General features: G+C 49.5%; 1 protein-coding gene across 1 annotated transcript in view; it reads left to right on the top strand.

Annotated features, from left to right (window-relative positions):
• Nucleotides 1-13,624, top strand: part of Myo18b (myosin XVIIIB) — a 197,146-nt gene that overhangs the window by 65,474 nt on the left and 118,048 nt on the right. Inside the window, exons 25-28 of the mRNA XM_050121133.1 lie at nt 355-444; nt 9,026-9,145; nt 9,861-9,969; nt 12,907-13,031. Of these exons, the coding sequence (XP_049977090.1) occupies nt 355-444; nt 9,026-9,145; nt 9,861-9,969; nt 12,907-13,031 (444 nt within the window). The remainder of the gene's footprint in view (nt 1-354; nt 445-9,025; nt 9,146-9,860; nt 9,970-12,906; nt 13,032-13,624) is intronic.

Genomic DNA, 13,624 nt, shown 5'->3' on the forward strand with positions numbered 1-13,624 from the left:
GGCTGTGTGTCCAGACTCCTAGGAGCAGAGGTGTTGGTATTTGGAAATGACAAAAGAGAAGGACAGGTTTAGGTGACGGCACAAACATGCTGACCGATAGCCATGCCACCACCAGCCACTCTTTTTTTTTAAAGTTTGATTTTTAATGTGTGGAGTGATGGCCCCAACTAACAAGGTGTGAGCCCTTCAAACACTCAGCAACCGCTGACTGCAGGGGCATCTGTGTAGCTCTTCCTTGAAGAGCTCGCTGAGTTGCTGCCTGTCCCTGAAGCCTTGCCCCGTGAGACTTCTCCTAACAGGAGTGGACCCAAAGGCCTGCCCTAGGCAGCTTACACACGGGCGTTTGTCTTGTAGGAGGAACTGACGCTGCTGAGGCAGAAGCTGCAGAAGTCGGAGAAGTCGAGAAGTGAGCTCAGACAGAGCACGGACCTGCTGGAGAGCAAGGTGCGCCATCCACGCCCACCCACCCACACTCCCTGAGCATCTGCTGAGGGGAGAAGGGCCCTGTGCTACATCCCACGATGCTTGGGCAGCTATGGGACCCATTTTACGGTTATGGTGGAGGGAAATGAGGCCCTGGCACACCGGGGATGTGTGTGGCATCTTCCTGACCCCACAGTACCAGCTAATGCTGTTTTGTCCTTACATAAGCCATGAAGGAGAAAGCAGCACTGGGTGATGGGCGCCTCACCGTGTCAAAATAAGGGGAGGCTGTTGATTAGAGTGCGAAGTGAAGACACAATAGTTACCGACAAATACACGGAGTCAAAGTTGTCACACGCGTATGGGTAAAGTCCAGAACACCCAGACGTGTTCCAGTCTGCTGGAAGACAAACCTTCCAAAAGTGGAAATTAAAAACTGACCAAAATATGGACAGATGGTTCCTGTGGTGGACCGGCTGCTTCCTTTTTGCTTTTCCTCAAATTATTGATAATTAATTTAAAAGCTGTACACACGAATGAGAAATCTAGCCTCACTCTGAGGTCACCTTTCCTGGGCATGGGAAATGTTGTCCACTGCTAACATTGCTGCTGCCCAGGGATTTCCTCTGCTGAATTTTCCTTTTCTGAGACGAGGTCTCATGCAGCCTCAGCTGGTGTAGCCAAGGATGATGGTAAACTTTTTGTTTAAAATTTATTTATTTTTTTAGTTACTTCTGTGTTTGTGTGGGTTTGTGCATATGAGTGTAGGGCCCAAGGAGGACAGAAGAGGGCGCTTGCTTCCCTGGAGCAGGAGTTGCAGGCAGTTGTGAGTCTTCAGATGTGGGGCTGGAAACCAAACTCAGATCCTCTGGAAGAGCAGCCAGTCCTTTTAATCACCGAGCCATCTGAAAATGCACTCTCTCTCCACCCTGCACATGTATATGATCTATTTTGTTCATACTCCCCTCTCACCCCTCCCCCTCCTCTGAACCTCCCAACAAGTCCTCTCCTACTTCCTGGTTCTTTTTTTTTGTGATCCACCACATTTAATTAGCATCATTTGTATGTGTGAGTGTGTGTGTGTATGTGTGCGTCTGTGCATGTGTGTATGTGTGTATGTATGTGCCTGTGTGTGCATGTACTTGGTGAATGCATTTGTGTGAATGTATATGTGTGTGCCATATGTATGTACATGTATGTGTCTCTGTGTATGTGCATGTACATATGTGTGCATGTGTGTATGTATGTTCATATGTGTATTCCTGTGTGTGCATGTATGTGTGTAGGTGTTTTGTGTGCACGTGTGCATGTGCGTGTGTATGTGTTTGTGTATATGCATGTGTGTATTGTGTGTTTGTGTGTGTCTATGTGTGTGTATGCCTGTGTGTGTATGTGTGTATATGACTGTGTGCATGCATATGACTATGTGTGTACATGTACATGTGTGTATACATGTGCCTGTGTGTACACATGCATGTGTGTGTGTGTGTGTGTGTGTGTGTGTGTGTGTGTTGGGTTCACTTACAGGAACACAGGTAATTTACCAGTGGTTATGCTACTGAAGAAAATGAGTCTTCCTCCCAGCAATAGTGTCTCATCTGGGGTATGCATGAGCCCCTATCCTCCCACCCCTCTCTCCTAGAACATTGACTAGCTTGATCTTGTGCAGGCTAGCACAGTTGCTGTGAGCTCAGGAGTCCCACCAGAAGACAGCGTTTCACAGCATGTACACACACACACACACACACACACACACGCTCCTGGCTCTTACATTCTTTCTTCTCCATCTTCCGTGATGTCCTGGCATCAGGGGTATTCTTATTTCAGAGATTTGCATGCTCAAGAGTGCAAATAGACTCACGAGAAGAGTCTCAGTCTAAATAGCAATCAGGAAATGCAAATCAATGCCTTGCTAAGAGCCTCTTCAGGGCTCAGACAGGCAAAATGGAAAAGGGCTAGAGTGGCGGGTTGGCAAGGACGCGTGTGGCTGCCCCACATCTCTGGCATGCAAATTGATGTTACTGTGGGCGAACAAGTTGGTGTCGCGTAGATAAGTGGCCAGGACCCTGCAGCCCACAATGCCGCTGTAGGCTTCTGGACAAGAGGTGCCTCTTTTCTTTTATCAGATGGGTTCTGGGGTTTGCATCCTTACCTGTTGAGCCATCTTGCTGGCCCTGTAGAAGCATTTTTTGTAGTGCCATGCTTGACTGAAAAACAAAGGATCAATTCCATAGCGTAGCTGACCATGAAGTCATAGTAGTCACGATCTAGGCTGCCTCACAGGATGAAGGCCACTCTTCCTTCCTCTCCTGTTCCTTCTCTCTGGCCCCCTCCATCCGTGGGCTTCCACCAGGATTTACAGTGTCAGCCATGTTCCTGGGGAGCAGACCTCAGATCTAATCAGGAAGTTACTGGTCACCCCCATAACTTTCATGCCACTATGGCTCCTGTGGGTACATCTTGCCTGGCAGGTCAATACTGTAGCACAGCTCTGGTTGGTGACTTTTCTCCCCCCAGTGGCCTGTAGCAGGCGGCGGGCATCAATTTTAGATCAGCACCAGCTCATGCCCACTGCCGGTGCCACTCCTTCATCTCTTGCCATGAGGTTTGGAGACTGCTGTGTCCGGCACCATGCAACACTGTATCTGAAGAAAGGTGCTGATATTCCTGCTAGAAAACAACTATTATTCGCTTGCATGTGTTTCTGCCTGAGGAGCCAGTAGGGTGCCTTTAGCGCTGCAGCTCTTCCAACCTCATCTGAGGAAGGTTTGACCCGGGAGGGATCCCCACCTTCACTGCCTCTTTAACCAGCTCTGAGATGACCCTAATTGCAGATGAGTGGGTCTTAGAGTAGAATCTGGGACAGGTCCCACACAACCAGACCTCAGAATTAGCAGTTCTAAACCCAGGCTTGGGGTGACCCTGAAACACCTGCACAGACCCCAAGCTTAGCAATGTTGAACCCAGGCTTGGGGTGACCCTGAAACACCTGCACAGACCTCAAGCTTAGCAATGTTGAACCCAGGCTTAGGGTGACCCCAGCACTCCTGCTGTTTTAGCAAGTTCTCAGACATTGTAGGAGTTGCGTCTTAGGATACACAAAGGGTCACAAGGCCATAGATCAGAGAGTATGCACAGCTCTATGTGGCTCTATTGTACTAACAGCTGGGGAGCAGAGACCCTGATTGGGACCATGCATCACAAACACACCTCTGCTGCTGTCCCTTGCCCCTGGACTCCACCCATTTGTCTCAGCAGGTGGGCAGCAGCTTGCATCATGCCCTGGCTTATTAGACATCTACTGCAGAGAGATCTAACTGCCCGTCTGCAGTGAAGCCATGCGGATGGGAGCCAGAGAGAGGTTGCCCTGTTAGAGGGGCTCTCATGTTCACTAACAGGACACTGCGGTGAAGGGCAGAGGTCCAGGAGATACATCAGGGGTGGGGCCTTTTCCTCCTAACTTCTGGGTTTTTCCTACAATCTAATTCATGGCCAAATATGGAGGATAAAATGAGATTTCTGGGTGTATTAACCCAACAGCTTTTGGGGTTTGGTAAAGAATTGTGGCAAGAATCTACCAGGAAGCTTCAGGGCCTGGAGGTGGTAGTCCGAAGGTGACATCTGTGGACCGTCCAGCAGGGAGGGTGATAGCTTGCTGGTGACCATCCCAGGTCACAGCCCGGATCTTCTGACTCAGTCCAGGCTCCTACAGTGGTACCTTGCTCCTTTGAGGACTGTGAGTGCCTCATCTTTGGAGACGCAGCGGCCGGGCAGCTCACAGACTTGGCATGCTGTTTGGGCTTTAACTACTGACGACGCTCTCCTTCCCATGGAGCTGACCACAGAAGCTCTGTAGACTCAGTGAGACCTCAGAGGGCATGGCTACAATGTTCCTTTTGACTGCCTGCCCCAGTTTATTCCCATAGAACACTCTTCTGTGCCCACCAAACAAGACTCAGGGACCAGCAGTGTGCTGAGTGTGGAGAAGTGGCTGAGTTAGTCCTGGTTTATAGGGCACCGTGGGCATCACCGGATCTCATCGGGAAAATGGTCCAGGAGTCATGTTCTTTCATAAATCGAGCCCTCCACCTCTGCCACCAACACGCGCATCCTTTGCCACTTCATCACAGGCAGGCAAGTCCTGGGTACCTTCACCTTTCACTGCCTACCCAAAACTCCTAATGCCAGAGCAATGGCAAATGGAGACTCACCTTTAATGAGGGTTTCTGGGATGAGACCAGAACCAGCATTGTCTAGTTTTACCTTCAACATAAATGATTAGGAAGGCATTAATGTCCCTGTACCATAAATGAAGCCCAGAGAGGTGCAGTGGCTTATCTAATATCACACAGCTGATGAGCGGCAGAGGTGGGATTTGAATTCAGATCTGGCTTGCTCTAAAATGGCTATGCATATTGGGAATGGGGGTCAAAGGTTATTGCCATTAGAGGGCTGTAGTAGGAGGCCACTTGTTTGTTTCCTGGCTACCCAGACTCCCAAAATAACCACACAGAAACTGCCTTTATTAAATCACTGCTTGGCCTATTAACTCTAACTTCTTATTGGTTAGCTTTTATGCCTTAATTTAACCTATTTCCATTATTTTATATTTTACCATGAGGCTCGTGGCCTACCAGCAAGGTTCTGACATGTCTGTCTCCAATGGTGTCTCCTTGACTTCTCCCTGACTCCACCTCATTTCTTCCAGCATTCAGTTTAGTTTTCCCCACCTAGCTCTACTCTTCCCTATCACAGGCCTAAGACAGTTTATTAACCAATGGTATTCATAGCATATAAAGGGGAATCCCACATCAGAGGGCCTTGAAGGATATGCAAGAGTTGACCAGGTGTTGGAAATGGGATACATCCCAGGTAGGGTTGAGACACATGGTGGGGTTGGCCTGGCAGGCACAGGCCTAACGTTAAGTGTCACATGGGTACAGCCATGATAGTCATGGAGGAGGGCGGTCCCCAGCCTATAGGGAAGAACAAAGCCCAAACTATGGCCTCAGGTTCGGGCAGTGGGTGACAGAGGGAGGGCCTGCCTGCTTCCTCTCTGGTGAAGTGTTGGGTGAAGTCCACCAAGGCTGGTCAGTCCCCTCCATGTGCCCTGCCCTCAGGACTCCTCTCCCTATGTCCTAACAACATGGTCCCACTTTCTCTGACAGGGCAGGCCTGTGTAAACCTCGATTTTCTATTGGATTCTTTCGTGTGTTTGTAAGAGACCCAAGAGATGACTTGCTGGTGTGGCTGGCATTATCCTCAGATGTTAGCACTTGGGCTCCACAGCCCAGGCCAACTAGACGTGTCAGGAAAAGCGGGGAAAGGTTTATTCAATGTGACCACTTGGGGAAGAAGAATAAAGGTCCAGTGACCCCTCAAGTTCACAAGAGGCTCTAATAGCTAAGCACTCTGGTCACGCTGTGGCCCCACCCACCTTTTATCTCCATCCCCCCAGCTTCTTCTCTCCACCCCCCTCCCTAGCCTCTTCTCTCCATCAAGGTCCCCAGGCTCTTACCAAGTTTGAGAATCTCTGAAAGTTGGAGCTGAAGGCTGGGGCAGGCTAAGATGTATGGGTCCCCAGTAGTTACTGATCTCTAATTACCCTGTGAATTCTCGGTATAGTACCTGACACCCAGTAGGTGTGCGCATGATGCCTCTAGGATCTATAAATAATGGCAGCCACAACCCTAGCTGTGTTGAGCTTTAGTTATCTATCTGGGGTTGCACACTGAATGGGATGCTTTTTCCTCAGTCCAGGGGACTGATCTAAGACTTCACATGCTCTGTGAACACCACTCAGTTGCAACCCCAGCCTCCCTTGCAGACAATGTCTTGCTGTTTCACTCAGGCTGGTCTTGAACACGTGGTTCTTCTGCCTCAGTCTCTGGGTCTCCAGGGTTACCAGCCTGTGCCACCAGGCCAAACCAATTCCTTTCTCTTAGACTCTATAAAAGCAGGTAGACATTCCTGTTCCCTTCTGTCCAGCTTGTCCTCCCCGGCCATTGTCCCTAAGTAGAAAGGACATTTTTGCTGATCCCAGCACTCAGTGGATCTGGGGAGGGCTGTCAAAGCAATTTCCTGACATCTGTAAAAACTCCACTATGTTTGCAAGCCAGATCATCCTTAAATTGGTTTTCATAATTCTGAGTGTGGAGTTTCCACCTCCCCTCCAAAGACAGGGCTTCTGCCCATGCTTTGAGGGAAGGAGAGGGGAGGGAAGAAGAGGGGAGGGAGGAGAAGGAAGGGGAGGAAGGGCGAGGGAAGGAGGAAGGGGCAGGTTTGTGTGGACCTGACCATGTAAAAACATCCAGTAGTCTCCGGTAGCTGAAAGAACTGACTGTCCTTCAGGCTCCAGACTGCGGGTTCCATGAGACTCAAAATTAATTCATTAAATTAATATTGTGCTCCCCATGCTCAGGCCGATTAGCACAAATTAAATTTCATGCTAATTGTCTAAGCGAGCCATCATTGTACCCCTGCTTGGGATCAAGGCCGACTCCCAGGGTGGGAGGTGGTTGGGAGTGTGGCCCTGGATGTTCCTGGATTGTACTGATCACTTTCTCAGCCCCTATGGAGTGTTTGCAAGGCCACAAGCAAATCTAACTTGCCCAAAGCAAAGAGAGGCCAGGGTTAGGAGGAGGGGGACACTGGGTCCCCTGTGATACCTGAGCTCAGCTTCCTGGCTGTGCCTTGGGAACTCTGGTAGGGAAACTGCGCTTTAACAAACTCTGAAGAGTGCAGGGCGTCTCTGGTGCACTAAGAAAGCCGGAAGGCTGAGGAAGAGCCAGACAGGCTCCTCTCAGAGGCCACCCACCCCGAGCCCTTGAAAACCCCAGTTCTGTGGCCACTGTGCTAGCTGCAGCAGCAGATGTGAGGTCAAGTCTCAGCTCTGCTGCTTGCTTGCTCTGTGATCTGAGAGTTCTTCACTATCTCTCACTCCCAGGCTCTCTCTGTTTGCCCTGAAGATTTGGGTCACAGTAGGGCAAGGATGGGGCTCGAGTGGGAAAGAGGGTTCATAGACACATGGTGGCCTCGATTTGTGTAGTGCAGCTGTTTCCCCAGCAACACAGCTCTCACCTCGGAGGTCATTCCTTCTGGATCCAAATATGAATGGTCACATCTGGGCACAGGTTCAGGCTACCCATAATCCCACCATTCAATGTGGTGGCCATTCCCTGATGTGTTACAGTAATGGAGCAAAGACACCGCGAGTCAACCTTGCTTGAGTATGTTGGTGGAAACATCAGCATAGTTTACGGGAATCGAGGAACTTCTACCACAGGCCACAGATGCTGGCACATTCTTAGCCTGTGACTAGGAAGTTGAGGTGTGCTAATAACACAACCAAAGGTTTCACCTGGTGTCACAGGCTGTGAGGTCAGACAAAGAACAAGGCTATCAAACAGGCTACAGATAGCTCAAGACAATTGTGTTAGGCTCTGCACTTGCGCAGCTCCAGCCTCCCAAGTGACTGAAGTTGGAAGCGGCCAGTCAGCCTTGCAGAGTTGTGTGGGAGGCGGGGCTCTTCCCAGGAAAGTTCATTCACGACAGTGTTCTGTTTTCTTTCTTTTCTTTTTTTTCTTTCTTTTTTTTTTTTTTTTTTTTTTTTTGGTTTTTCGAGACAGGGTTTCTCTGTGGTTTTGGAGCCTGTCCTGGAACTAGCTCTTGTAGACCAGGCTGGTCTCAAACTCACAGAGATCCGCCTGCCTCTGCCTCCCAAGTGCTGGGATTAAAAGCGTGCACCACCACCGCCTGGCCCCAGTGTTCTGCTTTCTGATTGCAGAAAAGCATTAAAACTAAATCCACAGCACAGATGAGCAGCTCAGGGAAATGGGGCCTCATGACCACGGGCGCGCGCGCGCACACACACACACACACACACAATTTACAGTCCCATGCTCTCTGGTTCTGGTGTCTAACAGCCAAGAAGAAAGTGCTGCGAACCCAGGGGCTAGCTTTCCACTTTATTTTCCCTCCTATAGTGGTGGTGTCTTTGTCTGTCAGCTCAGCAGGAAGCCAAAGCGCCTTTATTAACTCCTTCAGAAGCACCCAGCTCATGTGTCCTGTTAATCCCCTGTCCCCTTCTTAACGGGCCTATGTAATCACTACCAACAGATTACAGGTCAGGTGTACCTACGGAAGACAGGCGGGGAAGGCAGAGAGTGGGTACCACAGCCCACAGAGATCCACAGAGCGCCCCACACAGAGCATCCAACTGTGGTGTGCCTTCCTCGGGGATAGGGATGCTCAGTTCTAGAGGCCAGCTCAGGTTCCCTGACAGCGGAGAACCTCTGCTAAGCACCTGTCCTTAGTAGAGTATCTACTATGTACTACGCACTGTACTAAACTCTCCAGGGCTTTATCTCATTTATTCCCCATATCGGTTCTATTAGTTTGCTCCCCCCGTTTAGTGTGTGCTGGGTGACAGTTCTCCCACAGCAGAAACAGGTACACCCTGAAGTATGAGCTTTCAGCCTCCTGTTTGCCCAGCAGGTGGCCTCTCTTCTCCCTAGGAATGGCTTATCCTCGGATGGTCCTCTGCTGTGTGCAGTGTGTGCAGGGAAGGAGGGTCAGTGGCCTCCTGGTTTCTCTTCCTCAGATCACAGACTTGACCTCAGAGCTTGCTGACGAACGCTTCAAAGGTGATATGGCCTGTCAGGCACTGGAGAATGAACAAGCACAGCGGCTTCAGGCACTCCGAGAGGTTCAGGAGCTCAAGGTGAGGGGTCATGGGGATCTAGTGGGTGGCCACAAGTGGTTTGTCCTGGTTACTAGGACTTCTCCAGAACCTGCCAGCCCAAGTGAGATACACCTGCTGATTGACTTCTGTGTCCTGGCTCCTGGCTGGGCCTTTCTAAGGCAAGGCCTGAGAGGTACTGTGGATAGTGGACCTTAGCAATGGAGGCTATGTGTAACAGATCCATGGCATTGGAGGACCCTTGAGTGGGAAAAAAGCAGGGGATACTATTCTTGTCAAACGAGTATGTAACAAGTGACCAAACCCTGGCTTAGTGTCCGGTTGAGTCCACTTTCGTTGCTACAGTGAAATACCTCAAAGTGGTTTCTTGATAAAGCAAGCTAGCTCATGGTTCTGGAGGGTGGAGGTCTTGGGCTGGCCCATTGGGTCAGCATCTGGCAAAAACCTAAGAGTAGTTGGCATCATAGCAGGAAGAAAAGATCACTGAACCAAACAGCTCAAGATGGGGAGTCTCTGGGCTCCCTCCCTTTATAATAGCCCCCTGTAAGAACTAAAGTGAGGGCCTCACAAGAACCACAGTAAATCCTTCCAGGGCCCCGGAGACATGAAGACCTCTGCTGGGTCTGACCTTTCACAGTGTCATGCGGAGGACTAGTTTCCCAATACATGAACCTAGGGTCGGGAGTATAGACCCTTTCATTTCCAAATCTGAGCCATCACCAAGCCTTTCTTCCAGGCTAAGTACCAGCAAGTGCAGGAGGCATTGGGGGAAGTACAGAAGCAGCTGGAGGAGGCACAGCAGAAGAGCCAGCTGGCCAACTTTGAAGAGAAACACGCAGGAGGAGGTGAGCAGCTGGGGACCCTTGGCGTTGGACACTGGCAGGTGGAATATCTTCCCTTTCGGTTCATTTGTTCATGAGTATGCATTGAGCACTTATGTCCCTGCTACACCACATCTGCCAGGACCAATAGGCACAGTTCTGCCCCTGGCAGCTTATAGTCTGATGTTAATAGCCACTGTGGTGTCTGACCACACTCAGAACAACACTGGTCATTGAGAGAGGTGTTACATGGGTGAAGGGCCATGTTTAGAGGCCTGGAAGAGCTGGAAAGGTGGCTCATATGGTAAAATGCTTGCCATGCCAACTTCAGGAATGACCGCTAATACTCAATCAAAGCTAGGTACAATGGTATAAACTTGTCATCCCAGCACTGAGTAGGCAGAGGCAAGAGACTCTCTAGGGCTAGCTGGCTACCAACCTTGCCTAATTATTAAGTCCCAAAGATAGTGAGAGAGTCCCTATTTCACCGAAACAAGGTGGATGGTGTTTGAACCGTGACTCAAGGTTGACCTCTGGCCTCCATGCTCACATATACACACATGCACACACTCACTCAAGAAGAGTTGGTGTCTGTGTGTTAGACAGTCTTCTATTCCCGTGTCTTAAAAAAACAAGTGTTGATGAAAATGACCCTGGGTGGAGCCCAGGAAGCTGCACCTCCATATTTGGATCATGTCATCCGAAGCCTTCCCTGAGCCTCAGGTGCCCCATCTTCAAGTGCAGAAGATCACAGATGATGACTGGGGAGTGCTGAGTCATACGGAGTAGAGTGCTCTGTAGACACCCGCTATCTTACCACTGTGAGGAATGGGGTCCCTACAGGTTCTGACACAAACCCAGTTTACACACGAGGAAGTTGGGGCTGACTCTCAGGGTTTCTGTGCAGTGAGAGGCAGGTGGCATCAGGCCTTTCTGCTGTACCCTGGTCATGCCACTGCCCGGAGATTCAACTTTCATGGGAGCAAGGGACCTGTTGGTACAGAGTCAACTCTGTGGGGGTAGCACAGCCTCCTAAGAGGCATCCCAGAATAGGCTCCATCCATCTAAGGCTTGTCTGGGTGAGACGTCTCAGGTGTGTTTCTTCTGCAGTGATCAGGAGGCTGATGATGTGGGAGACGGACTTAGCCAACGGGCACATCAGTCATCACAGGAGCAGGTTCTACACTCTGGAAGTGCAGTCTGGGAAGCCAGGCCACAGAGGATCTGCTTTTCATTATGAAAGCCACACATACTCTTTACACGAAACCTCTCAAACACAGGGAAGTTGAAATAGGCAATAAAACACCCACTGCTGTGCTTTCTCGCCTGCCTCCGCGCATCATAAAAAGACATGGCTTTCTTTATGTTTGCCTAAATGCTTACAGCGGGTCTTTTATAATACACAGCTAGCACCAGGCTGGACACTGGGCACCACAGAAGAATTCTAGTTGGGTTTTGTTCCCAGAAAGCTAGCCGTAAGTGTGGAGATAGATTACAGAAAGCCAAGAAATGGGCAAATGGATAATGCAGGGCATTGTTGTACAAACCAACATTCTCTCAACTATCAACTTGTTCATTGATCCATTCATCTACCTTCCTACCCATCAATCCATTATCTATGCACCCACTTAGCCTCCCACCCTAACATCTACCATAAGTACTTATTCACCAGCATCCATTACTCTTTTATCTTACCATTCACCCATCCACCTACCCATCTCTCTCTTTCTCTCTCATCTATCTATCTATCTATCTATCTATCTATCTATCTATCTATCTATCATCTATTTATTTATCTATCTATCTATCTATCTATCCATCTATCTATATCTATCTATCTATTGAACACTCCTTGTACTTACCATATGCTCAACATTGTAGTAGGTCCTAGCATAGTAATTCTGGATATGAGTCCTCTTCTGGATTCTCATAAGTGTTTTTTTTTTCCTAAGAGAAATCTAGTTTGTAGTACTTTCGGCACATGTTTCTCACTCTCGTTAAATTATACAAGAAGCTGAGTAGAAACAACCTGTTATTAATGCAATTATCTCCTGTACTGGTAAAAAGCAGTGCATTGAATGAGAGCCCAAGGATGGATAGATGGATTGATAGGTGGGCGTGCGGAAGGATGGATGGATGGGTAAGTGGATGATTCAGTGGATGGATGAGTGATAGATGGCTGGATGAGCTAAGGAATGAATGGATGGTGGAAGGATGGACAGGTGGATGGGTAACGATGGATGGAGATAATAGAAAGGTACCTAGATGACAAAGAATTGGGCTGACTACTTTTTAAGTATGTTTTCTCAGCTCCATTAACTTAAGGAACATTATTCTCTTGTTTGGTTATCAAATGATAATACACCATAATCCCTAATTCAGCCAAACAGTTTTAATTAAACAAATGCTTGATTTTTTTTTAACCAAAGCAAGGGGGTTAGTATATATAGCATCTCCCAGGGCACCCTGGGGCCAAGTTTATTAAGTGATTACCCATTCATTTATCTAATAACTCAACCAGAAATCAACAATAACAGTCTGCCTCCTACCCTGTGGCCAGGGGCATAGCTCTCTTTGCCCCATGATTCTGCCAGGTGCATTGGCAGCTAGAACGTGTACCTTCCCTCTGTCTGAAAAGTTTCTATATGATGTTGGGAACACACTATGACCAGAGAGCTCCCTGCCTTACAGACTATGGGAGGAACAACTGGGAACCATGCAGAGTGCAAGGGACCCGACCTTACAGCAGTGAGGTCCATACTCTAGACGGCTGGATGTGCTCAGGGCAGGCTGCGTGGAGGAAGCTCTGGCCTTTTCTCTAACTTGGACTTCAGTTCTTACCTTGAAGCCAAGGCTGAGGCTCAGAGGCCATGGGCCCTGTGAAGTGGTGAGCGCAGGGCTCAGGAGTGAGGGGAATCCCTGCATCTGCTGCCTCACTCACCCTTCGACCCCACCACATAGCGGAAGAGTGGCAGATGCGCTTGGACTGTGCTCAGATGGAGAATGATTTCCTGCGCAAGCGCCTTCAGCAGTGTGAGGAGAGGCTGGACTCCGAGATGAAGGCCCGGGCAGAGGTGGAGCAGAAGGTAAGAGAGAGAAGGTAGGGTCAGGACTCCTGAGGCCCCAGGACCTGGTGTCTTCTCCCCTCCATTGTGAGAGGCCACTGTGTTGTCTGGTCCTGGGGAAAGAGGGAGTGGGACCTCTACTGTTGGAATAAATGCTGTCCCTGTGGGATGCAGAGCGTGTGTTCGGAGGGAAGGGGGCCCAACTCCCTTGGATCTGTATCCATGTCAGAGGTCTGGCTCCAGTGGAAATCTCTGGTACCCGGGCCTTAGGTAGCTAAAGTCACTACAGCACACTCTTGGGACTGTCCCGCTATCTGATTCACTGTGAAGATTTCTGTGAAGAGACACCGTGACAAGGCAAGTCTTATAACAGAAAGGATTTAACTGAGGACTCGCTTACAGTTTCAGAGGTTTAGTCCATTATCATCACTGCAGGGAGCATGGTGTGGAGCAGTGGCTGAGAGCCACATCCTGATCCACAGGTGGCAGCAGGAAGAGAGACTATGCCTGGCTTGGGCTTTTGAAACCTCCCAGCCCACCCCCAGTGACACAGTTCCTCCAACAATGTCACACCGCCTAATAGTGCCACTCCCTCTGAGCCTGTGGAGGCCCTT

The sequence above is a fragment of the Alexandromys fortis genome, unplaced genomic scaffold (assembly GCF_014885135.2).
Source record: "Alexandromys fortis isolate MF-2015 unplaced genomic scaffold, M_Fortis_MF-2015_v1.1 scaffold_197, whole genome shotgun sequence".
Classification (NCBI taxonomy): Eukaryota; Metazoa; Chordata; class Mammalia; order Rodentia; family Cricetidae; genus Alexandromys; species Alexandromys fortis.